At 55.4% G+C, this 23247-nt stretch overlaps 7 protein-coding genes across 7 annotated transcripts; 4 read left to right on the top strand and 3 right to left on the bottom strand.

Moving 5' to 3' along the window:
- Positions 1-4670: 4670 nt before the first annotated feature.
- Positions 4671-6194, top strand: CCM_09657 (Protein kinase-like domain; the record flags this gene model as incomplete). Its single annotated transcript, XM_006674790.1, has 2 exons — positions 4671-4923; positions 4987-6194. 2 exons carry the CDS (start codon positions 4671-4673, stop codon positions 6192-6194), a joined length of 1461 nt encoding a protein of 486 aa, XP_006674853.1.
- A 314-nt stretch (positions 6195-6508) lies between these two features.
- On the bottom strand, positions 6509-9547 carry CCM_09658 (ATP-dependent RNA helicase DHX8; the record flags this gene model as incomplete). The annotated part of the gene is made up of 1 exon (XM_006674791.1): positions 6509-9547. One exon carries the CDS (start codon positions 9545-9547, stop codon positions 6509-6511), a length of 3039 nt encoding a protein of 1012 aa, XP_006674854.1.
- Positions 9548-10837: 1290 nt separating this feature from the next.
- Positions 10838-12406, top strand: CCM_09659 (NIF domain-containing protein; the record flags this gene model as incomplete). Its single annotated transcript, XM_006674792.1, has 2 exons — positions 10838-12197; positions 12255-12406. The coding sequence occupies 2 exons, from the start codon at positions 10838-10840 to the stop codon at positions 12404-12406; spliced, it is 1512 nt and encodes a 503-aa protein (XP_006674855.1).
- Positions 12407-15733: 3327 nt separating this feature from the next.
- CCM_09660 (uncharacterized protein) lies at positions 15734-16605 on the top strand (the record flags this gene model as incomplete). Its single annotated transcript, XM_006674793.1, has 3 exons — positions 15734-15746; positions 16040-16344; positions 16471-16605. The coding sequence occupies 3 exons, from the start codon at positions 15734-15736 to the stop codon at positions 16603-16605; spliced, it is 453 nt and encodes a 150-aa protein (XP_006674856.1).
- A 416-nt stretch (positions 16606-17021) lies between these two features.
- CCM_09661 (small nuclear ribonucleoprotein complex protein Nhp2, putative) lies at positions 17022-17867 on the bottom strand (the record flags this gene model as incomplete). Its single annotated transcript, XM_006674794.1, has 2 exons — positions 17022-17449; positions 17522-17867. 2 exons carry the CDS (start codon positions 17865-17867, stop codon positions 17022-17024), a joined length of 774 nt encoding a protein of 257 aa, XP_006674857.1.
- Positions 17868-18572: 705 nt separating this feature from the next.
- CCM_09662 (prohibitin) lies at positions 18573-20534 on the top strand (the record flags this gene model as incomplete). Its single annotated transcript, XM_006674795.1, has 5 exons — positions 18573-18611; positions 18635-18879; positions 19185-19592; positions 19640-19952; positions 20016-20534. The coding sequence occupies 5 exons, from the start codon at positions 18573-18575 to the stop codon at positions 20532-20534; spliced, it is 1524 nt and encodes a 507-aa protein (XP_006674858.1).
- Positions 20535-21024: 490 nt separating this feature from the next.
- CCM_09663 (RNA exonuclease Rex3, putative) lies at positions 21025-22995 on the bottom strand (the record flags this gene model as incomplete). Its single annotated transcript, XM_006674796.1, has 1 exon — positions 21025-22995. One exon carries the CDS (start codon positions 22993-22995, stop codon positions 21025-21027), a length of 1971 nt encoding a protein of 656 aa, XP_006674859.1.
- Positions 22996-23247: the final 252 nt, after the last annotated feature.

A 23247-nucleotide genomic window follows, 5' to 3' on the forward strand; every position in this document is an offset into this window, starting at 1 on the left:
AACACAAGGAAGAGGACGAGAAAACTGGCGAAGGCGACGAAACCCTTGCTACGCCATAAGAAAATAGGGAAGAAGACGAAACGCTCGCTACGCCATAAGAAAACAGGGAAGAGGACGAAATGCTCGCTGTGCTTTAAGAACATAAGGAAGATTATAAGAAAACTGGCGAAGGCGATGAAACGCTCGCTGAAGACCCTGCCCGACTCAGCATCGTTGCCGCCCCGCCGGCTTCCGCGGGAGCTCGAGTACATGATCGTCAAAGCTGCATTGCCTAAGCGCATCATCGAGGTCAGGTGGGAACAACCCCATTGGCGAGAGGAAACTAGGCTCACGGTTTCCGTCCCGGAACTGGGGGCCGATTTGCTATGCGTGTGCCGCGCTTGGCGGGATGAGGTCGTGAAAAGCGGCGTCTTTCTGGACTTCGACCGCGACGTCTTCTTCCGGCCATCCTCAGATGTACTCTTTTTTTGTGCCGAGGCCGCCTTCTTCTTCCTGGAAACCCCAATTCTCCCTAAAACACTCGATTTTAGAGTGAATGGGCGGGACGAGCTAATTCGACGCGAGGTGGACCCCGGCGCCTGGGCGGCGATCGAGGACGTCGGAATCTCCCCGGACACGGAGGAATGCTTCTCGAGATTCACGACAAACATTTGCGAGGGCGGGGTGGAGTACGCGCTGCTTATGCGCTTTCCCGAGATGAAATGGTTCACGGAAATCAAGTACGTACCAGCCGCAAGAGAGGCGGACTACTGCGTACGCGCAGCCCGTCGGCGCCAACTACCAGGAGCCGCAGCTGGAGCCGCTACCTGATACGACGAAGCTGCGCTGGGGAGAGGGCGTGGTCCGGTCGACGCCGGACGAGTTACCGGGGACGGGGAGGAGCACGGGGCCAATATGCTCGCAATACTTACCGCAATACTTACTATGTGGTGCCATGGGGGGACCTTGAAGACGGTGATTAGGAAAAGGGGCAGAACTTGTACTGCTGCCATTTGTGTTCCCCAATGACAATGCGGAGAGAGTGCCTCCCGAGATATGAAGAGGTCGCGCGTCACAAGTCACAACGACCCGAGCCGGCATCAGGTTCTCTGCGACTTTTAAGAACCGGCACCCAACAGATTCTTGACTTCATGTTAGCCAGATAACTAGTGACAGCAGTTAAAAATAAGTCTTGAACCGTTGCCCCGCGCGAGCCTGTGAGTGGCTGTTTCTCGGGGCACATTAGTAGCCTTGAGCAAGGGCAGCGTATTATCAGTACATCCTTTCGCAAGATACAGATAAGCCAAATTTTTGCGGCCTCTATAATGTAGTCATTAGGATGAGTCTAGTGGCAACCTTGGACATCTGCCTCCTCTTCTCTCCTTTACCCCCCCTTCCACCTTATTTTCTCACACAAGTTCTTCCTCATGCAACACCTCCCAAACGCGGCGCGCTGCGTTTTGCGGCGTCGCTAGGCTTATCGTCGAGATACGAATCGCCACGTCCATACAGGCTACCGCGGCCGACGGCTCGTCCAGCCTCCGGAGGAGGCCCGCGGGCACCCAACCTTGGTAGCAGTAGAGCTGCTGCGCGCCGACGCCCGGAACAGCGAGCAGGAGCACCTTCCAGCATGGCGCTTCGGGGGCCAACTTCCTGTGCGCCTGCGCCAGCGCGATGAGCAGGCTGCAGATGTATGGATCCCGGTAGGCCCTTGTGGGCTGCAGCGCCTTTTCCTTCTTGCGCCTCACGATGAACCCGGCACCGTAGTTCTGACCAGCTCTCCCTTTACCTCCGTGCACCCACTTGTGTCGCGCCTCGGATATCGCATCGAAGTTGGTAGAAATCATCATTCGGTCTCCTGTCCTGGCCGTCTATACGCCCTGTACATGTAAACGGCAAACAGTTTCCCCTCTAAACTGCATCTCGATTCGGTCCTAGTACCTGGCACACAAGTGTTAGCTGCTGTTCTTCGTCGTCTTTTTCTTCTCGTTTTCTCTCTGGAGACGTACCTAATCCGCGTCAGCCTAAAGCTCCGTAGTAAAGCTGCCATCGCTGCTCTCTGTAGGTCCGTGCTCCAGCCCACTAAGCATTCCATCGCACGCAGACTGTCTTCCACGTTCCAAGGGAGGTCTGTTGCGTGCGCCTGTTCATTGTTCGTATCGGAGCCAGCTTGGGCGTCGGCCATGCCTTAGCGACTAAGAGGTTTCGCTTTGTTAAAGTGGACGCGTAGTAGCTCAAGGTGGTGTGGCGTCCAGGCAATCGGGTGCACGTAGAGACGACGTCGACAATCGGCTCGCATGGCGGCATCGAGAGACATTAGTGTAGCGTTATTAGGGCCCCGTTGATTATGTCGCGCAACTTGGGCGCAGCGGCGCTTTGCGGCACGCGTAGTGACGGTGTTAGGCCCCGCCACGGCATTGCGTTTGCGGGACGATACCGGAAGTTTGGCTTCGTTATAATCTAGCATAAATTCTGATTGTGCCGCTGTCATGAGGGCTACTGTGTTGATGACGGCGGCGACTTGCCTAACGTTTTATTACCATGCTTTGCTTTCTTTGCTTTGTTTTACTTCGGGTTGTGTTGTTTGTCGTACGGAGTTGGCTCCATAGTACAAATAAGGAGAGGTCACGCTGCTGATATAAGCACGCTACCGACTGGAGCGCCCCGCTTGGTTAACAGCGCCCGCTGTGGGTTTTGGACTACCCGCTGTAAATTCCGCCTAGCTTATGGGCTGCTTCTACCTCGCAAAGGGTAGCATCTTGCACCACTTCTATGACCTTGTATTTGACATTTACTACAAGGAGACCGCACGTTTTTTTGGTAGCTGTTCTTGTTTGCGAGGAGGCGAGCCGAGGAACCATATTTTCTTCGGAAGTTGCCAGCGGGGCTCCGGTGATCATCGCGAAAGGTTTTTTGTTGGTTACAAGGTGTTTAGTTTCACACGGCTTCATGAAGCTGTTTGCACTCTATCAATACGCCTAGCTTGCTGTGCCACGACTAATCAAGCTTGTTCCCCTTGGTTGTGAGAGAGCTTGTGGTGTGATTCTTACTGTTGAACCTGCGCAAGCACCCAATTCGATGCTGGCCTCTGATTGGCCAGTGCTGGTGGAAGACCCACTCTCGTGGGTCTTCCTTAATTCCAGCCATCAAGGAAGGCAGCGTTTAACAGTTAGTTATCTTAATCATTAGGAACCAAATTAACATTATTTATTATTTTATTATTATTTACATACACCTTACTTCTAATACTAATTAGTAGTTATTAAAAACTATAGATAGTTAGGATAAAAGAAGAGATAGACTAATTACTATTCCTCTATACTACCTAAGGCAAGAAAAATCGCTATTTATTGCTTTATACTACCTATAGAGACCTCTTACCTTATCGTCTATTGTAAGAATCTCATAGTCGTATCGTCCCGTTCTTTGGTGTATTAGATGGCAGTCTACTACTCCAATTCCAGCAGAATGGCTCAATCCGACAGTACCGCGCAACAACTCACCAGCCTATTCTCCTGAAGCGTCGTCTTTGCTGGGCCGAGCAAGTCGCTTCCGGCGTTGCTTTTCTCCACAGCAAAGGCGTTTTGCATGGCGATCTATCATGCAATAATATCTTCCTCGATGCAAATCTGGACGCTAGGATCGGCGATTTTGCGGGCTCGTCTATTGACGGACTGCCTTTCCTAACAGTCTACGAGATTAGCCATTCATTTCCAGGCGACACTTCAGTCTCTATCAAGCGAGAGCATTTTGCGCTAGGATCAACACTTTATGAAGTCATGACTGGCCACACACCCTTTCACGACAAAGATGCATCTGAGATTGAAAAGTTCTTCGGCCAAGGCCAATTCCCATCTCTAGAAGATGTTCCAGCCGGACATGTCATTCTTCGATGCTGGAAAGGACAGTACTCCTCAATGACAGAGGTATTGGAGGACATGAGCAAAGGTACACAACCACATGAAGGCGCGGGCCTTTCGATGCTAACTGATCTTGTCAGGTATTCTGCCACCAAGTAAACAGACACAATTGTCCTCGTTTGCTAGTCCCCTCATGCTCGCCCTCGTTACTATCCTGCCTATCACTTGGTGGCTGAGGCACCGAAAGTAGGCACAACAGGACGTGGTCAATGATCCTTCGGAAGCTCTGGCGGGCACATGGGACAGTCTCCGGGCCTCGTCGCAGACCCAAGAACGATGACGTTCCCCGTGCCGTCTTCTCGGGCGCAGCGCCCACGCAGCGATGTCCCCGTGCTTTCGCCTTTCGGCATTCCGCCCAGGTTTGGTGTGTATAAGTATGCTTCGGAGTAGCTTTATATTTCTCGCAATAGTACTGTCTGCGCGAGATGTTTGCACATCTTGAGAGTTGGCGCCGGTGCTTTAAGACGCAATGCTGCAAACTTAGGTTTCTTAAGCCCGTGCCCAAGAGTAGATGAGTTCCAACCTGCGAAGTGAGGCTTGTACTGGGGTGAGCTGTTGCTGAACCTTGACGCGCATTAGTTGGAAAAAGGCGGCTATCTGATGCTGAGCGTGCGCGGGGTAGCCTCGTGCTCACGACCCGCATTTGCCCTGTCTGTTGGAAGCCGTGTCAGCTTAAACCCCTGACGGGCTCTGTATTTCACCCAAGGCGGGCAGAGATTTGTTTTCGCCTCTTGCATCCTAGCCAGACACCGCTCATCGGTTATGAACACAATGCCCCTCAAGCTCAGATACATCCGTATGGAGAAGGACGACCTTGCTTGGGAAAATAGTGACAAAGACGTCGACAATTGGGAGAGGTCACTACACAATGCGGAAACGTACCGTGCAGTTGCCCACCTGATCACGAGATATCGGCCTGGAGTACCGATGGAGCTCCACCGACCGATTCAAGGCGGATACAACATTGCTTTTCGGTTGCAGTACAAGGACGGCTCATCGGCATTGATGAGAATCCCCCGCAAAGGTAATCTGCGTCATCACACACGAAACTATCAATGGCACAATCAACACTGCTAATATTGAACAGGCATTGTCAAGTTCCCGGAGGAAAAGGTCAGCTACGAAGTGGCTACTATGCGTTACGTAGCTGCGAACACGACGATTCCGGTGCCGCGCATATATCACCACGGAACCGGTGCAGAAAACCCCACTGGTCTTGGTCCTTTTATCATTATGGACTATATAGATCATGAAAGAACTCTATCTGACGCTTTAAACGATCCACTTCTTCCACCAAACGAACCCCATACCTTGAACGCCAATATCAGCGAATCTGAACTTAGGCTCCTCTACGGGCAGATGGCCAACATTCTACTACAGCTATCTACACTATCATTTCCACAAATTGGCTCACTAGTCCAGGGCAGCCATGGCCTAACCTCAGCGTCTGGCCGGCCCCTCATCCAAAACATGAACTCTCTGGTCGAGTTTGCTGGTGTCCCACCAGAACTCCTTCCCTCGCAGCCCTACACTACATCCAAGCAATGGTACTCGGCACTGGCCGATATGCATATGTTACAAGCGGCTCTGCAGCGCAATGATGCCATCTTGGACGAGGACGATGCGCGCGACAAATTTGTCTCCCGTCGGCTGTTTCAACGGCTAGCAATGAGCGGCCAGTTTGACACTGGCGATGGCCATGAAGACGACGCTGGATTTCGATTGTACTCTGAGGACTTGCGCCCGTCCAACGTTTTGATCGATGAAAACCTTCGAGTGGTCGCTGTTGTAGACTGGGAATTTGCTTACGCTGCGCCGGCGCAATTTTCTTTGGATCCGCCGTGGTGGCTGTTACTGAAAAGCCCAGAATATTGGCCTGGGGGCTATGCATCATGGATGGAAGCGTACGAGCCCCGACTGAATACATTTCTGAGCGTTTTGGAGGATGAGGAGAAAAAGAATACCGGTGGTTCGATATCCGCCTGCCCCAGCCTCGTCCCGTTATCGCAGCAGATGCGGAGGAGATGGGACGATCAGTCTTGGTTGATCAATTATGCAGCTAGAAACAGCTGGGCATTCGACTTTATATTCTGGAGGTTCATTGACCCTAGCAGCTACGGACACAATGAGTTGGGTGACCACCGCGCCAGACTTGATATGTTGAGCGAGCGCGAGGTGGCTACCATGGAGGGGTTTGTCAAGTTGAAGATGCGAGAACTTGAGAGTAGAGCATTAGTTTTACCGGAGAAGCGGGACGATGCCGCAGTGGCAATGGCATCCAAACTCATAGACTAAACTCGACAATCGCAAATACTAGCTCCTTGATAGGTGGCAGGAGTCTCTGGAAGACCCTCGCCTGAATGGTCAAGTTATTGAAGATGAGCGTGTACATGATGGACGAGAGCTTACTTTGTAGCACGTGTAGAATGGATATTGTTGGTATGCATGTACAATAAATCGTAGGGCCGTGAAGATATAGATAAGAGGTCTTCTTCTGGTGTTCTGATGTTGCTTGTGTATATGCTGTATATGTATGCTAAGTATGTGTGGGTGCCTCCATCGCTGGAGTGCTTGCGCAGGCTTCAACCGTACATTTGCCGACAGTGCGTCTACCGCTGCTTGGGCATCTTCTTGTCCTCGAGCTGCTCAATGTCCTTTTTCTTGTGAAAATGGGGCGCCAGCTCGGCGAGCCAGGCGGGCTCGATGGGCATGACGCTGCGCATGTACTCCTTGGTGGTCTGGACGAGCTCAAAGTAGACGACCATTTTCTCGGGCGGGTCGACGGCCATGCAGACGCTGCTGGGGTGCACCCACACGGTGGCGTTGCTCTTGACGGTGCGGTAGCAGTCGCCGCTGCGCTGCAGGCGCGCCGCGTTGGGGAAGAAGCCGGCGGTGATGGCGCGCTTGATGGGCCGCAGGTTGCTCGCGCCGCACGTCGAGGGGGCCACCTCGACGCGCTCGCATAGCTTGGCCAGCTGGTCGCGCACGTCGCGCGCCCGCGTCAGCGAGCGCTGCTGCAAAAAGTTCTCTTTGGACCAGATGGGCGAGTAGTCGCTGTCCACCCACTGGTTCCACACGTTGAGGAGCGTGACGTGGTCGCCGCCGTCTTTGACTGTGAAGCGGTTGCGCGCGCTGTCGGCGTGGATCTTCTTGTCCTTGGGCCGGAAGAAGAGCGCCGAGGCCTCGCCGAGCATGGACACGATGGCGAGCACCTCGTCCACGCAGCCCTCCTTGTCTGCCGCCAGCACCGCCTTGGCCAGCATCGGGTCCGTGGGAAACTCGGCCATCTGTCGGCCCAGCTTGGTCAGCTCGCCGCGGTGGTTGAGCCCCTGCAGGGCAAAGAGTTGGTTAAGGGCGCCGATGAGGGCTTCCGTCGGCGGCGGGTCCATGAACTCGAAATCCAGCAGCTCGTTGATGCCGAGCGACTTGAGCTGCAACACGACGCTGTTGAGGTTGGTGCGCTGAATCTCGGGCGTCGTAGACTCGTCCATTTCATTCATGTAGGCGAATTTGGTGTACAGCCGGAAGCACTTACCGGGGCCGACACGGCCGGCACGACCGCTGCGCTGGTTGGCCGAGGCGCGCGAGCATGGCACTACGATGAGGTTGGACATGCCCGTGGCGGGGTTGTACATGTTTTCCTTGACGTAGCCAGGGTCAATTACGTAGACGATTCCGTCAATGGTCAAACTCGTCTCGGCAATGTTGGTCGCCAGGACGACCTTGCGCGCGTTGGCTGGCGTCGGCTCAAAGATCTTCGTCTGCAGCTCCGACGGCAGGTTGGCGTAGATGGGACAGATGACGAGCTCTTTGACGCGACTGCCGAGCTTCTTAGCCGTCTCGGCGATTTCCTGCTCGGCCGCCTCAATCTCGTCCTGACCAGTAAGGAAGATGAGGATGTCGCCTTTGTCCTGGGTCGTGTGAATTTGGAAGACGGTGGTGATGGCGGCGGCGAGGTAGTTGGCCTCGGGGGCGGGGGTGTAGTAAATGTCGACAGGGTAGCGACGGCCGGGAATGTTGAAAATGGGACAGTCGTCAAAGTACGAGGCAAACTTTTCGGCATTCATGGTGGCGGAAGAAATAAGCAGCTTCAGGTCCTTGCGCTCGCGGGAGAGATCCTTGAGCAAGGCCAATAGAATATCAGTATGGACAGTACGCTCGTGGGCCTCGTCAATCATGAGAGCGGAATAGCCGCCTAGATCGGGCTCCGTCATGAATTCTCGCAGCAGCATACCATCAGTCATGTACTTGAGGACCGTTTTGTCGCTTGTGCAATCCTCGAAACGAACCGAGTAGCCGACTTCGTTGCCAACCTTGACGCCGACTTCTTCGGCGACACGCGTAGCCACACTCATGGCTGCGACTCGGCGCGGTTGCGTGCAGCCAACTTTGAGGCCGCCTTTGGTATAGCCCGCCTCGTGGAGATATTGGGGCAGCTGTGTCGTTTTACCACTACCGGTTTCACCGACAATTACTAAGACCTGGTGCTGCTCGAGGGCAGCCAGGAATTCGTCTCGGTACTGGTAGATTGGGAGGCTCTTTCGCGTTTCCTGCATCGTCAGGGCCTTTTTCTCTGCCGCGTCGAGCTGCTGCTCCATGAAGCGCTGTTCAGCCGTCATGGTATCCCGCTCGCTGGGCATGCGCGAATCGAGACTCCAATTGATGTATTGGCTGTCGTCCATGACATAATCGTATTCTGTGTTTTGGAGCTCAGGCCGAGAAATCTGCGCCTTGGCCTTGAGCGTCTGCTCGCGCTCCCATTCCTCGTGCTCTGTGACAAACTTTTCCTGGCCGAATTCGTCTTTTTCCACGTAGCGTTTGTATAGAGCTTCTTCTTTTTTCTTCCTATCCATCTTGCCCTTTTCTGTGAGGTAGTCCTCGGGCATAACATAGCCATCGCGGTGGTCGTCAATCTTGAGCCGTTCTTCGGCCAGGCGCAGGATCTCCCTATTCTTTGCGAAGTCGGCTCGTTCTCTGTCGGATAGTCGGACACCGCTCTGAAGCTCAGCTGTTTCTTCAGCGACTTGTTTGCGCAGCAAGGCTAGGCGCTCCGTCTCTCGCTTCTTGAGGTATTCTTGTCGCGACCGTTCGCGTATATCGGGGAGAGCAGCGTCCCGTGCAGCGGCGTCATCACCCAGACGCCTTCTTGCTGTGACCTCACCATCACGATGCCCCTTTTTTGAGCGCGAGTCATCCTTTTCTTTTAAGCGCTTCGAGAAGGCTTCTCGTTCGTCTTGATCGCGCCGACGATCACGCTCTTCTTTGGCGCCGTCAGAGAGGTCCTCGTCAGCGGGCTCTTGATGTTGTAGCTTCACTCGCTTGCTGGCTGATTCTTCAAACTCGGGCTCTTCTTCGCCTTGATCAGGATCGTCAGAGGGAGGCGCCTCGTCAGCCCAACGGTCGTCGAACGTGACCTTGTCGTCGCGCTTGCGGTAGGACTTGGAGTGGTCGTTCTGAGAAGGGCGGGGAGATTTGGAGCGGCTGCGATGGCGATGCCTTGAGGATTTGGAGGGTCTATCGTCGCGGTCTCTGTGTCGGTCGTCATCGCGATCTTTGCGGTGGCTGCGGCGCTTCTTTTCCTTTGTTACTTTTTGAGGGCCAACTTCGCCATCATCCATGGGAAGGAATGCATATTTTTGGGAGCTCATGGTGGCTGGGCGCTGCCAGCGAAGCTTGGCTGCGCTTGCTTCGAGAGAGCACAGCCGTGAGAGAAAAAAAATGAGAAACCGACGGCAGTGATTGATAGTTATTGGGTAGGAAGAAGCAAAACGATGGGGGAGATGCGTGGTGGTTTAAAAAAAGTGTAGGGCGGCTGAGTTGCCGCCTAGTCGTCGGGAAAAGCCCCACTACCGCGACAAGATGATGTGCAGGTCGGCAACAAAATAGATTAATTGAGCGAGTAATGAAGATGAAGTCTTGGTTTATAGAAGTAACTGATTTTCGGTAGAATTGCTTTTCGATCAATTCCGGGCATCTTTAGACAGATCCAGTACTACTGCCCCTATGTGCTCAAGATATGTAGTAGTAACGCATGATGCTAGACCCTGAACCTGAACTGGTGAAGAGCTACCAGCGGATAGCCCATAATGAGCGGAGAGTATACGATCAGCCCAACAAGGCAAATGGGGTTCGATAGACAGTAAAAGGAATGCCGCGATGCAACGCGAAACGGATGTTCAAGTCATCATTTGGCGGGGCTCACCGGGGCTCTAGCACCCAGCGGAGGTTCTGGCGCGGTGGCGGTCCCGAAGCAGCGGTTACAGTGGTAAAACCCGCTAGATCTGCGGCGAGTCAGCTCGCTGGAGCTTCCGCCGCAGCGAGGCGATGCTCTGTAATAAAGCCTGTAAAGCCTGTAAAGCCCGCTGAAGCTCGCCCATCCGGCGAATGAAAGCCATGAAAGCCGCCCGGTCCGCCTGCCCCAATCCAGACAAGCGGCCAATCCAAGACGACGGCAACGCCCCGGGGCTTGAGGCTTGAACGAGGTCCCGACAATTCTCAACGCTGACAGCTCCCCCTCAAAACCTCAACCACACCCGAGTCCGCTCCCCTCGCATCACTGCCGCCCTCCGCTTCCGCATCCCCGCGAGCAGTCCCCCATTCGCTGCGCATGCATCTCCATCTCCTACCACGCAGCCGCCTCTAATCACTCCCCTTCCAACCCTGCCCGACCTGTTGAATTGGCTCGGCTGCCGCGACCACAACAACGCCAGAAAAACATCGTCGGCATAACCCGGCCCAGAGGCATCCGCGCCTCCGCGACTCTCGCCCCCCATCGCCGCCGCTGCCCGCCCAGCACAGCTTGTAGCGTCGGCACCCGTATCGCGAGAGATTTGAAACAAACACAACGAGGCCGCCCTTCCCGCGCACGACGCCCGGCCAAAACCTGTACATTTTGTCTTGCGCTCCGTCGGCCCATGGCTGGTCGCCCCTAAGCCACCATGAACTCGCTCAACATCATCACCTCGCGCGTGTCGCCGTCGTCCAGCGCATCCCCTACACGAACCAACAGTCTCACCTCGATGAGCCTAGAACTGCCCGGCATCGACGAGAAGCTCCACGACGCTCACGATGGTGATGGTCCCCAGGGCCACGATACGGAGCCCTTTCCCGACACCTTTGAAGGCTCCCATGATGAAAAGTCGGCGCCCTCGGAGCAGACGCCGCTCTTGTCTGAAGGCAGGGAATCGTCAGAGCCGTGGCACACCTCGCGTGGGCAATGGCTACCCCGGCGCGTGCTGGCGAGCGTCGTCAACTCTCTCCGCTGGTTCCTCTCCGCGCTCGCCTCTCCCGGGGTCTATCTCATTGCCTGCTTCTACGATGACGAGGATGTATTTGCTCCCATGTCGCAGCTTAAGAAGCTGTTCGGGGTGTATCCCAACTCGAGGCGGAAAGCGGCCTATGGCAGCAACCAGGCGCACGGTGACAGCGAGTCAGCCGACTCGCACACACCCTCCTCCGGCTACAACAATATGCTAGCACCGCCCGCCAACGCACGCCCAGGCACATCGTCTTCCATGTCTTCCGAATCCGACTCCGACCATTCTCAGACCCCCTCCACCAGCAGCCACCACAACCGATCCAAGTCGCTACAGTCCTCCGAGGAAGGCGGGTCGTCGCGCCGGTCGATACGAATCAAGCTGAACAACGACGACGCCACCCGCCAACGCAAGCAGCACCGTAAGACGCAGTCTGCAGCACCACGCACCAAGCTCAGCGAGTACGGCCAGGAGCTGTCGGCCCATCTCAAGTCGCCCACCTCTCCCCACGCCGCCCTTACCAAGTACCCCAAGGCACCCGCCCCTCCCCGACCGCTCATTCCCCGCCGACAACCATCGTACATCAACTTTGAGCCCTCCCGCAAGCAGCAGAAGACGCTGATTCTGGACCTGGATGAGACGCTCATCCACAGCATGTCCAAGGGCGGGCGCCTCAACAGCGGCCACATGATCGAGGTCAGCCTTAACGCGGCTTCTCTGGGACTCGGTGGTGGCGGCGGCGCGGGCATGGCGCAGCATCCAATTCTGTACTGGGTCAACAAGCGACCTTACTGCGACGAGTTCCTGCGGCGCATCTGCAAGTGGTACAATCTGGTGGTGTTTACGGCGTCGGTGCAAGAGTACGCAGACCCGGTGATTGACTGGCTCGAGTCGGAGCGCAAGTTCTTCTCTGCGCGCTACTACCGGCAACACTGCACATACCGACAAGGGGCATACATCAAGGACCTGAGCTCGGTAGAGCCTGACCTGAGCAAGGTCATGATTCTGGATAATAGCCCGCTGAGCTATCTGTTTCACGAGGGTAGGCCGCTCTTCTTGTGCCTTTTCTTTGACTATTCGTGTGTACTGACAAATGCAGACAATGCCATTCCGATCCAAGGCTGGATCAACGACCCCACGGATAACGACTTGATGCACCTGGTGCCGATGCTTGAAGGCCTGCAGTATGTGCACGACGTACGTGCGCTGCTGGCCCTTCGCGGGGGTGAAGACAGTCAGTCGATGGGCTAGCAGCCTGTTTGACTTGTCGACCGTCTGACGCCCTGCTGACTGGGAACCGGCTGATTATGCTCAACCACTGTTGGCCGGCTTCCACCAGCTGTGGCGCTGTCTTTTGTTCCTTTTGGGGAGGCGTACTTTTACGACTCGACTGGGCTTGCTGGTCCGCTTGTACACATGGAGATTTGGCGTTTTTGTTTTGTGCCAGCTTGATGCAAAAAAAAGTTGGTACATTGTTTACATAAATCTGCAATATTCGCGCTGTTGCTGTCTTTGCTGCGTTTACATGTGCATTTCTATTCCATTTCCAAGTTTGATGATTGGTTGTGCACTGGATGCTGGGAGCTGAAGGGGATCGGGAGGAAGCTGAATTTATATTTCCTCTTTGTGTTTCTTGTGCTGGTGCATCGTTAGTTTTCGTACGCTGGCTGTAAATGGGCAAATTCACAGTGTGCGATCTGGCATGCGACGTTTTGCAAACCTGTCTTGGACGTTGAAAGCGACAGATTCTTCCCCATTTCAACGTATTTTGTCATTTACAGCCCCTACAGCCACGATGTATGACAGCTGCTAAGCCGGTAGAATATGAACAAAAAATAATCGCCGAAATGCAATGGCAATACTGCCGGGTCATTTGCGTGACGCTATTTGCTACCTGTCCAGCAGGAGCTATAGTATTCTTCTAAGGTTATTGACGGATGGCTGCCTACAGAGCTCCACCCCACGCATGTCACCTTCATATATATTGTAATTGAGGCAGCCATCCACGAGTCGCAAACCCTCGACCATCGATTACAAATCTCAACTTGTCTCCCATACTCTCAAACACAGCGAGCTTGCACTATGGCACACCCTAACTATCGTCACCAAGACTCGCTCGACGATCCATTGGACTTTTCAGCGGAGCAACGCTTCTACGAGGTCCTGAGCAACTGCAAGGATGAAGATCCTGACTCTGGTACGAGCGAATACAACCGACCCTTGTTTGTTCGCCTGGTTTACGAGCACGCAAAGGAGCTTCAACAAGACGCTACAGCTCATGATCATTTCCTGCGAGCGTTCTTTGACGCCATAAAACTGCCACCTGATGGGCTAGCCATTGACATGGAGCATGAAACCGCAGATATACGTGCTCGTCTTTTCGGATTCGCGGACTACCTAGTCCACCAATTCTTCCTGCCTTGTGACTTGGCCTTCATTTCCCCTAATAGCCTGCCTGTAGCTAACTCTTCTGCAGTGCGTGCCTCGACAGGCAAGACGCCCCAGCCCACGCCCGACTATCGCTCCGCAACTAGCGAGGCATTCGTCGGCACGCCCCAGCGATTGTCCGCGCTCCGGGGACAGTGCCTTACCCGCGATAAACATCGCTGCGTTATTTCACGGGATTATGACAAGGATAAAGCCAGAGAGCAAAGAAAAGGGCGAATAGCCGGCAGCGTGACGCTTGACGATGACGGTCAACAAGTCGCCCAGTTTAGCACTTTGGAAGTTGCGCACATCATTCCACATATCTTGTTTGAAACTGATTCGGAGCCTCAGGAGCTGGTACGTATACACACACCAAATACAAAGGCATAATTTGACCGTTTCAAGGCCGAAGCCAGAAAGTCAGCTTGGGAGATCCTGCACATGCTCGACAAAAAAGCTGCTCCCCTCATCAATGCTGCGGACATTGATCGACCGCGCAATGCGCTTACTCTTTCAATGGAGATGCATCAGGACTTTGGACGCTTCGAGATTTATTTTACGCCCATCACAGAGGGTAACAGCCCACCAAACACTTACTTGATCGACTCGTTTAGTCCTGCTTTCCATCCCATGCTTCCCATCACACGGACTCTGCATTTGATGGAGAGTCCGATAATTGAGCCGCCAAACCCCCGCCTCCTGGCGCTACACCGGGCTATTGGACATATCCTTCATCTTTCCGCAGCAGCGCAGTATATTGACAGTGTACTTCAGAGCTGGGAAGAACAGATGGCACGGAGCGATGGTTCCACACAACTTGGGGAGCTTGTGAGACTGGGGCTATCAAAATTGATGAAGATTCGGTAATGGCCTCAAGCTCGATGCTGTATTTTTAATTCCTGGAGCTCGAGATCGATTCCAGAATGCGCCCGCGCTGATGGTGTGTGTGAAATGGTGAAGCCGATTTGGGCAGAACTAGTAAAGGAAGTACGGGAAGCTTGCCTGAGAAGTCAACCTGCTTTTTCGGAGTGGCCCATCAGGAACTTGAAGAGCCCCGGGTCAATGTGAGCACATTGGAGTGATGGCCGCACGCCGCTTGGGCTATGCCGAAAGGAAGCGTGGAGAGTATACAGCTGCTGGAGGATGCTGAGGGCCAGGCCAATTCATAGACTGTGTTTGAAGATGGCGGCACTGTAAAAAGAACAGCTAGGCTCCGAGCTGGATGAGGATGTAGATGGCTTCCGAATAAAGAGACTCGAGCCTCGGACCCGACAGCAAAACCGTTCCAGTCCAAGTATTAAAATGGAACCGCGGGACACGGGCAGGCCCTGGAGGCTTTATTACTTTCGCTACTAACAACTTTGCTCCGGAACCGTCCGCTACCGACACTTGTTGCGTGAAGACAAGCTTAATGAGCGAGCAGTTGCATGTGGCGCAATTTCGGGGCGAGGGAGTGGTGACATCATCACCCCAGCGACTTGTGGGCATGCAAACCGACAATGCGCAACGCAGCAACAAACAGCGCCTCGGCGGACTGTTGGACCGAAGAGAGAGAGAAAAAAAAAGAGAGGAGAGAGTAACAAGTCAAGTCCATCTAAGCGCCTCCATATCTTGTCTTGTTGGGCCCCTGCAGTAATAAAGCGGCTTTGTCTTTTTTCTTCTTCATCACGTTGGGTTTCTTGCATTCGCATTGCGCCAGTATGACAACATCTTTGGCCAGGGAGGTACCCAGTACAAGGCCTAGAACCCTCCCCGCAGTGGGCTGAGCGCTCCAGCCACCAGCCCCAACTGCCTTGATTCCGACAAGTGGGCCGCCAGCTGTGGCGATCGCGATCATGTATACAGAGGAGCTGTTGGAAGGTACCAGCTACCTCTGCGGCTCTCATGTGGGAGAAGAAGGGCAAAAAAAAAGGCGACTTGGCTGGCCCCGTTTGGAGCCAAATAGAGTTGACCAGGTGAGCTGTTTGGGACTCGCGACATTGGCTGAATAAATCTTGGCCCGTCCCTTTTCTGTTCTTGCCTCCCCTCCCTCTTCTTCCCTTTCACACCACAAACCTCTTTCTGCACCACCACCCGTCAGACAAAGCACTCTACTCTCTCTCTCTCTCACTTTCATCAACACCGACGTCAAGTCTTCAAGAACCAACCACAATGTCTCTGCAGTGTAAGTTTCCTCATACCTATCCCACCAGCCCGCCGCTTGTCCCTGCACCGTTGAGCTTGCGCGCGCCGTTGCTGTTGCTGGCGCAGACGTCATCATGAAGAACATGTTTTGCGGCGTCCCACACTCCCCCGCCTGCAGAGCAGACTTCACGAGCTCGCCCATGCTCTCCCAAACTCGTTGCCATTGAAGCTGCGCTCTGCCCAATCGCAATGCCCTCGTCTCCTTTCTCGCTCTGACTCTCGATTTGCTCGACTTTTTGTTGAACACGCCGGCTAACACACTCCTGTCGGTAGACCTTCCCTCTGTCAAGCCCTCGGCTATCGCCCTTGGCCTTGCCTTCAACCACGGCATTGAGCTCGCCATCCTCTCGCCCCTCTTTGGCCAGACCTACCAGCGCGCCAAGTCGGCCAACACCAAGGAGGAGTTCATCAAGTCCAAGGAGGCTGCCGGTGCCGCCGCCGCCTGGGGCACCTCGTTTGTCGGTGCCGGTCTTCAGTCGTACGGTGTCGCCGCTCTCATCAACGCTACTGGTACTCTCTCCTACAAGGGCGCCGCCTACCTCGGCGGTCTCATCTTTGCTGCCACTGCTGCTCCCGGTGTAAGTTTTTTTTCCCCGAGGACGCGAACCAAACCCCGGTTCTCTGCGCACTCTTGAAACAGATGCTCTTGAATCAGATGCTCTTCAAACATATGCTCTTGAAACAGATGCTGACAGCCGATATAGTTCCTCGCCCAGGTCTTCACTGAGAAGCGTCCCCTCGACACCGTCGGTGCCAGCGTCGTCGCCAAGCTCTTCGAGACAGTCGGCCTGTCCCTAGTCCTCACCTGGTGGGGAACGCGCTCTAACCCTTTCAACTAAGTGTTGGAACAGCCGAGACGGCATTTGTGCGTGTGATGCGGAGGACGGGGGACTCTAGTTGTTAGCTCTTACTACTTCCATTTGCCGCGCATACGTTCGGAGGAGACGGTCGTGGCCACCTCACTACGAATCTGTTCCCTTGTTGTAACTCTAGTTCAATAATAATTGACGCCGAAAGAATTTGAATGTGCCTCACTTGCATCCGTTGATAGACATGAGCAATCCATAACATTAACTGTATGCCATAAAACACGTGGAATATACACCGTAAACGCCGCCATGCCCAGCTGGCCAGTGTCATGAGCAACTAGCCATTTGATCCAAATCAAGTCCCACATCCAATGCCCTCTTTTTCTCTCGTCCTTGGACCCCCCCTTTTGTTCTTTCAAACCCTCTGAACAGATAACACGAGCATCTCACGCCTTGGAGTCGCCCTTGGCCCAGAAACTTTGCTTCTGGTACTCCTTTTGCACATACTTGGCCAGCGACGCGTACGCCTCGGCAAAGTCGTCTCCCTCGTCCGCGTCGTCCGCATCGCCGGCCTCCTTCTTGGCGGCCTTTTTCTTCTTGCCGTCCTGCTGCTTCTCCATGATCATGACGACCGACGTCGGGCGCTTCGTCTTGGCGGCGGCGCCGAGCTCAGCGCGCGACGTGACAAAGATGAAGGGCACGTTGTGGTCCTCGCACAGCACGGGAATGTGCGAGATGACGTCGGCGGGCGAGATGTCGCCCGCGATGACGACGATGCCCGGGAACGCCGTGCTGGTCGGACCCGCGGCCGGCGACTTGCGGAGCGTCTTGACGACTTCCTTGACGCCGCGCTTCAGCGTGTTGTTCTTGGCCGCTGTGGGGTTTGAGGTCAGTAGAAGTTTTTGGGGGGGGGGAAGGGGAGAAGGGGTAAGTGAAGAAAACGTACACTTGCGGATCGTCTTGTAGACCTTCTTCATGCCCTTTTCGTCGGCAACAGGAACGGCAAACGACACCACTGGGCGGTCGAGGGCCTGCGCAGACGCCTTTTCGCCGTCCTCCATGTCCGAGTCCGAGTCGTTTTCAGCCGTCGCAGCGGCGGCCGACTTCTTCTCCTTCTTGGACTGCTTGGCAGCGTCCTGCTGGATCTTGTCCTCGAGCGCGGCGGCGAGCTTCTCCTTCTTGTCCTTCTTTTCTTTCTTGTCCTTCTTCTCCTTCTTCACACCGCCTTCCTCGCTGGCGCGCTTCTCCTTCTTGTCCTTCTTCTCCTTCTTGTCGGGGCGTTCGGCGGCCATTTTGTTTGGTATTTGGGCAACGTCGCAAAAAACGTGTGTAGAAGTGAGTGTGGGAAATAGTGATGTTGGATAAAAATAATCGAAAAGGTCGTGTCTTGTCAATTCGATTTCCAAAAAGGACAGACTCGGAAGGAATTGATCGAAAGGCCAATTGGGATCCGAATGGTTTGGCGAGAGGTTGGCACTTGGCTGGTCCGCTCTAAACTAATTTTTTTTGCCAGTCCCAGAACTTTTTTTCTGGCCGCCATGGGTTTTCGGCGCTTGGTACTGCCGCTTCCGAATGCATCACGTGACTCTATACCACTGGTGGGCGAATGACATCGCGTGCATTTTCGATGACAGTATTTGACCGATGAATAAAACAGAAAAACAAATCTTGACAAAATAAATAAAATCCGAAACACTGTTGAATTAAGGGTCAAAAGCTCTTGACATCAATTGGCTGGTCAATTGGCGTGCATTCGTTACAGCACGTATACGTCGGCTGATCATTACCTAGAATGCGACGCCATTCACAATGCGCCATCAGACATCATTGACAAAGTAAAGTGATATGTTTTATTCCGTATAGTGGCAGCAGCCACGTCTATTTCTGCGTCTTCCCGCTCTCCTGATGTACAAAGGCGCCCGCAGGCGTACACAAATACAACGCCTGATTTATCGTTCCTCCATCGTTGTTGTTTTTGATATCGCTTCTTACTCCTCATGGTCGGCAAATTCGGCACGGCCAGCCTTGGAGTTGAGGTATTCGTTGCTGTTTGTCCCAGTTAGCTCCGACTCTCCTCTGGCAAGGCACGGCGGTGGTCCGTGGTGACAGCTTACCGCTCGGTGGCCCAGTGCATCAGGTAGTAGCCGGCCATCAGGGACGGCAGCCAGAAGAAGATCTGAGACTTGGTGCGGCGAAACGTGTTGAAGATGGCGTCGTGCGCGGCACCCGCGAAGGGGTTCTGACGGTTGGCGGCGATGCCGTAGGTGATGATGCCCTTGACCTTGCCAGCGCCACCTGTGTCCGGTTAGTGTCCTGTTCGAGTATCCATATCTCCCTCGTATTTCCTATCGCCTTCTTTTGGACACTTCCAATCGCGGTAAACCTCGAGGCATTGGCGTAAGATTGGCCCGGTTCGTCCCATGCGCCGCGCCGCCCGCGGTCCATTTCCACGTCCAACACGCAATTGTTCCAAATCGTCTCACGTACCGAAAGCACCAAAGTCGTGGCCAAGCCAGCTGTAAAAATCCCGATTAGCATACACTATCGTCTAATTGCAGCTGCCAATCGTCGGTTGCGAGAGCTGGGTCATAGCCGTGGAAAAGCCGCAGCGCTTGCTGTTTTCCCCGACCGGGGCAAAGGGGCCGCCACTTACTTGCCGACCTTCCAGTTGGGGCCGCTGAGCATTCTCTGAGTCGGTCTCATTTTGGCGGAATCGTTTCGCGACGGAATTGGGCGGAGATGTTCGAGGTGTCGAGGTCGATGGGTGGGAGGGAGGTCCAAGGCAATCTTTCGGAGAGGCGAAAGTCTGCACACCCGCAGAGCAGCCGGGGAACTCCACCAGGCCACAACGAGACTAGCGCGCCGGTGCTTCACTGGAAAACGAACCTCACAGCTCAGGCAACTTCGATTGAAAGCTCGCCCCCCATCTCATCCGGTGTCCGTCTGTCAATTCTCATCTCCATCCCGCCTGTCATCGCCGCGAACGAGGATCAGCGACCAACCACGACGAACGAATTGTACGCAAGGACAATTACTGGACGAACTTGATCAAGATGGCAGCAAGAGCCCTCAACTCCATGTACAAGCTGGCGGTGCCAGCGTCGCTCGTCGCCATGGCGGCCTCGCAGTCGCTATTTGACGTCAAGGGCGGCACGCGCGCTGTCATCTTTGACAGGGTGTCTGGTGTCAAGGAGGACGTCATCAGCGAGGGCACGCACTTTTTGATTCCCTGGTTGCAGCGCGCCATTGTCTTTGACGTGCGCACCAAGCCCAGAAACATTGCCACGACGACGGGCTCCAAGGACATGCAAATGGTCAGCCTGACGCTCCGCGTCCTGCACCGCCCGATAGTGAAGCAACTTCCCAAGATTTACCAGGTACGTGCTCCCCTTTCACATTCCAAATACTTGTTTGCAGCAAGACGCTAACAACGACTGCAGAACCTCGGCGCCGACTACGACGAGCGTGTCCTGCCCTCCATCGGCAACGAGGTGCTCAAGTCCATTGTCGCGCAGTTTGACGCCGCCGAGCTCATCACCCAGCGCGAGGCCGTTTCCCAGCGTATCCGCGACGACCTGACCCGCCGCGCCGCCGAGTTCAACATTGCCCTCGAGGACGTCTCCATCACGCACATGACGTTTGGTCGCGAGTTCACCAAGGCGGTCGAGCAGAAGCAGATTGCGCAGCAAGATGCCGAGCGCGCGCGCTTCATCGTCGAGCGCGCCGAGCAGGAGCGCCAGGCCAACGTCATCCGCGCCGAGGGCGAGGCCGAGTCGGCCGAGACCATCTCCAAGGCCATTGCCAAGGCGGGCGACGGCTTGGTGCAGATTCGTCGCATCGAGGCCGCGCGGGATATTGCGGCCACGCTGGCGTCGAACCCGAACGTGGCGTACCTGCCCAGCGGCAGTGGCAAGAATGGCGGAGGTGGCCAGTACCTGCTGTCTGTTGGCAGAGCTTAGATGGATACGGGTGGTTTATCATAGGCTGGGAGGATGGACTACAGGGAGAAGATGTAAATCTCCGCTTTGCAATGGCTTTGAAATGGCTCAGAAAAAGTCGTCTTCTTTTATGTGTTGGGCGCAAAATCTACAATCATGTACCTCCCCTTGTAACAATACAATCATTACTGAGCATACGTTGAGAAGTAAAAAAAAATTAGGAATACTGCAATCACTGAAGCAAATACGTGGCAAGATTTTGTAAAAAAGTACGGACGCTCTTCCCTGGCATCCCGGGTCCCATTGATCAAACGTTGTATATATATAAGAGGAGACGTACCTTTAAAGAGCCAAGTCCCCCAACAACCAAGAAAAAAATCCCAATGCCCCGCGGCATAACCCGTGTTTCCCGACCCGATTCAAATCTCGCTCAGCGGCACTCTTTTGGTTGAGTGGCGGCGCCGATGGTGTAACTACTAGGGTCAAGGTTAGTCGCGCTCTAACACTCTGGCTACTCGGCGGCCGCTTCGATAAAGTCCTCCGTCAAGCGGCCACCTCCGTCGCTGTCGTTGGCGGGGCCAGCAGCATCATCATCATCATCATCATCGTCATCGTCATCACCGCCAGGCGGGGCCACGAGCGCACCATCAACAACGGTCCAGCCGGCGCGCTTCATGTCCGCCCACTCGCGGGCGAGGCGGAAGCGCACAAGCTCACCGGCGGCGCGGGCATCCTCGGCCGAGTCGTGGCCGAGCATCTTGGGCCCGTGCTGGACCTGGATGCGGCGGTGCAGGTGGGTGCTCATGAGACCCTTGAGGCCGAGGCGGAAGGGCAGGCCGGCCTTGTGGGGGAAGACGAGGACGGTGTCGATGAGAGTCGGATGCACGACGCGGACGGCGTTGAGGTCGTTTTCCAGCCCGTGGCCGAGCAGCGGTGTCGACGGGGCGATGAGGGAAAAGAGCAGCGTCCGGGCGACGGCGGGCGAGGAGACAACCTGCAGCCGCTTCTTAGCGACCTGGCCTTCTTCGCTGCCGTGCGAGCACGATGAGTCGGCGTCGGTGGTGGGCGGGACGAGAGGGTCGCCGGGGCACCACAGCGCGGCGCGGGCCAGGTCGTCGGGCCACACGCCAGAGAATCGCGAGTTGAGGTCGAGGATCTCGCCGAGGGGCCGGACGAGCACGTCGAGGATCTCGGCTCCGTCGGGCCACGAGGTGGCCGTGAGTCGGATTAGTTCCATGCCGTGCACTGTATAGCCCATTTCGCAGTCGAAGCAGACGGCGCGATCGGGCGGCGCGGCCGGGTTCTCTGGCGTGGCGGCAAAGGCGAGTACAGCGGCGAGGCGGCTCGCGCTGCCGACTTTGAAAACGTGGTTGGGGTGCGTGAAGCACCCGGCCGAGTCGCCCATCTGTTCCCCACAGCAGAGGAAGCGCTTGGGCTGCTTGCCGCCGGCGCTCCCGGCCGTCTTTTCGGGGAAATACGCCTTACCCCAGTGGAAGTTGCAGGCGCCGCCCGACGTGAGCGCGCCGTCCTCGGGGCGGCGGCCGGCGAATACTTGGAAGCGCTGGCTGCAGCGGTCGCACTGCTCCCAGCCTTTGGCGGCGGCGAGGCCGTCGCGTGCGGCGGCAATGGCGGCGTCGGTTGGCGGCGACGCGACGTAGCCGTGGTTGGCGAGGCCGTCAATTGGGGTTAGGAGCCGCTGGAGGAGACCGACCTCTTGAGCGGGTGTCAGGCCGGTCTCGACAAGGAGGGCGTCGCCTTGCATGACGTCGTGCTGGCGCTTCTTGCTCTCGGGCATCTCTTTTTGGCGGTCCCTGATCCAGTCGGCTAGTTGAAGGCGCTTGTATTTCATGACGTAGTTTTTCATGATGTTGGTGTACACAGCTGGCTTGCCAACGGCCGTGGATTCTTCGTCATTGAGTATGCGTGTGATGATCGCTTGGTCGGATAGGACCAGGCGATCATGTTTGCCGTCTCGTTTCAATGCCTCGTTGAGGCGTTTGATTTCAGCGTAGGCTAGCTTGACGAGCTTCAGCCTGATCTCATGACTAGCGGGTGAATGCTTGAGCAATCGGGGATTGAGTGACTCTTGCTTCAACGGCTCCTTTGAGGTCGATGCTGACGCGGCATTCACGGCAACGGCACGCCGCTTGGGTGGCGGCGTGATGGGTAGCTGCAGTGAGCGGGGAGGCACTGGCGAGCCTCTAGAATCCGGCTCACGGAGCAGCGGGGGCCGGCCGGAAGACGGCTCGGCCCTGCTGCTGGACGCAGTCGGTCGGGGAGAATCAAGGCGGGCGGCTTTTCTAGAGCTGCTGCTGTCTGATTCATGGCCGGACGAGACTGTGGCGTCGGTGCTGGGCGTGGTGCTTGGCGGCCTGGACAGGGCAGGGCCATCGCTGTCAGCAGCGTGGCCGCCAAAGAGGCACATGTAGGCCGAGCAGTTTTGGCCGGCCGGGCAGGGGATGTGCTTGAGTGAGAGACTCATGGCGTTGATCTTTGGAAAAGAGGTCAGTTTGCGCTTCGCTTCGCAGGGGAGGGAAGTTGATGATGCGAGGTGGGTAAGGCGCTTGCGCGGCGACACCTCAGACAAGCCGCAGCAAATCGTTCAAGATCAACGTGCGAGAAGCATATGCGAGGGGGGGGAAGCGTGCAAGAGAATGTTCAAGCAGTGCCCGTGCATAGCGCGCGCAGCTTCATGTTGGAGGGAAAAGGAGATGGAGCATGCGCGGTGATGAAG

Source organism: Cordyceps militaris, assembly GCF_000225605.1.
Source record: "Cordyceps militaris CM01 unplaced genomic scaffold CCM_S00010, whole genome shotgun sequence".
NCBI classification, from domain to species: domain Eukaryota; kingdom Fungi; phylum Ascomycota; class Sordariomycetes; order Hypocreales; family Cordycipitaceae; genus Cordyceps; species Cordyceps militaris.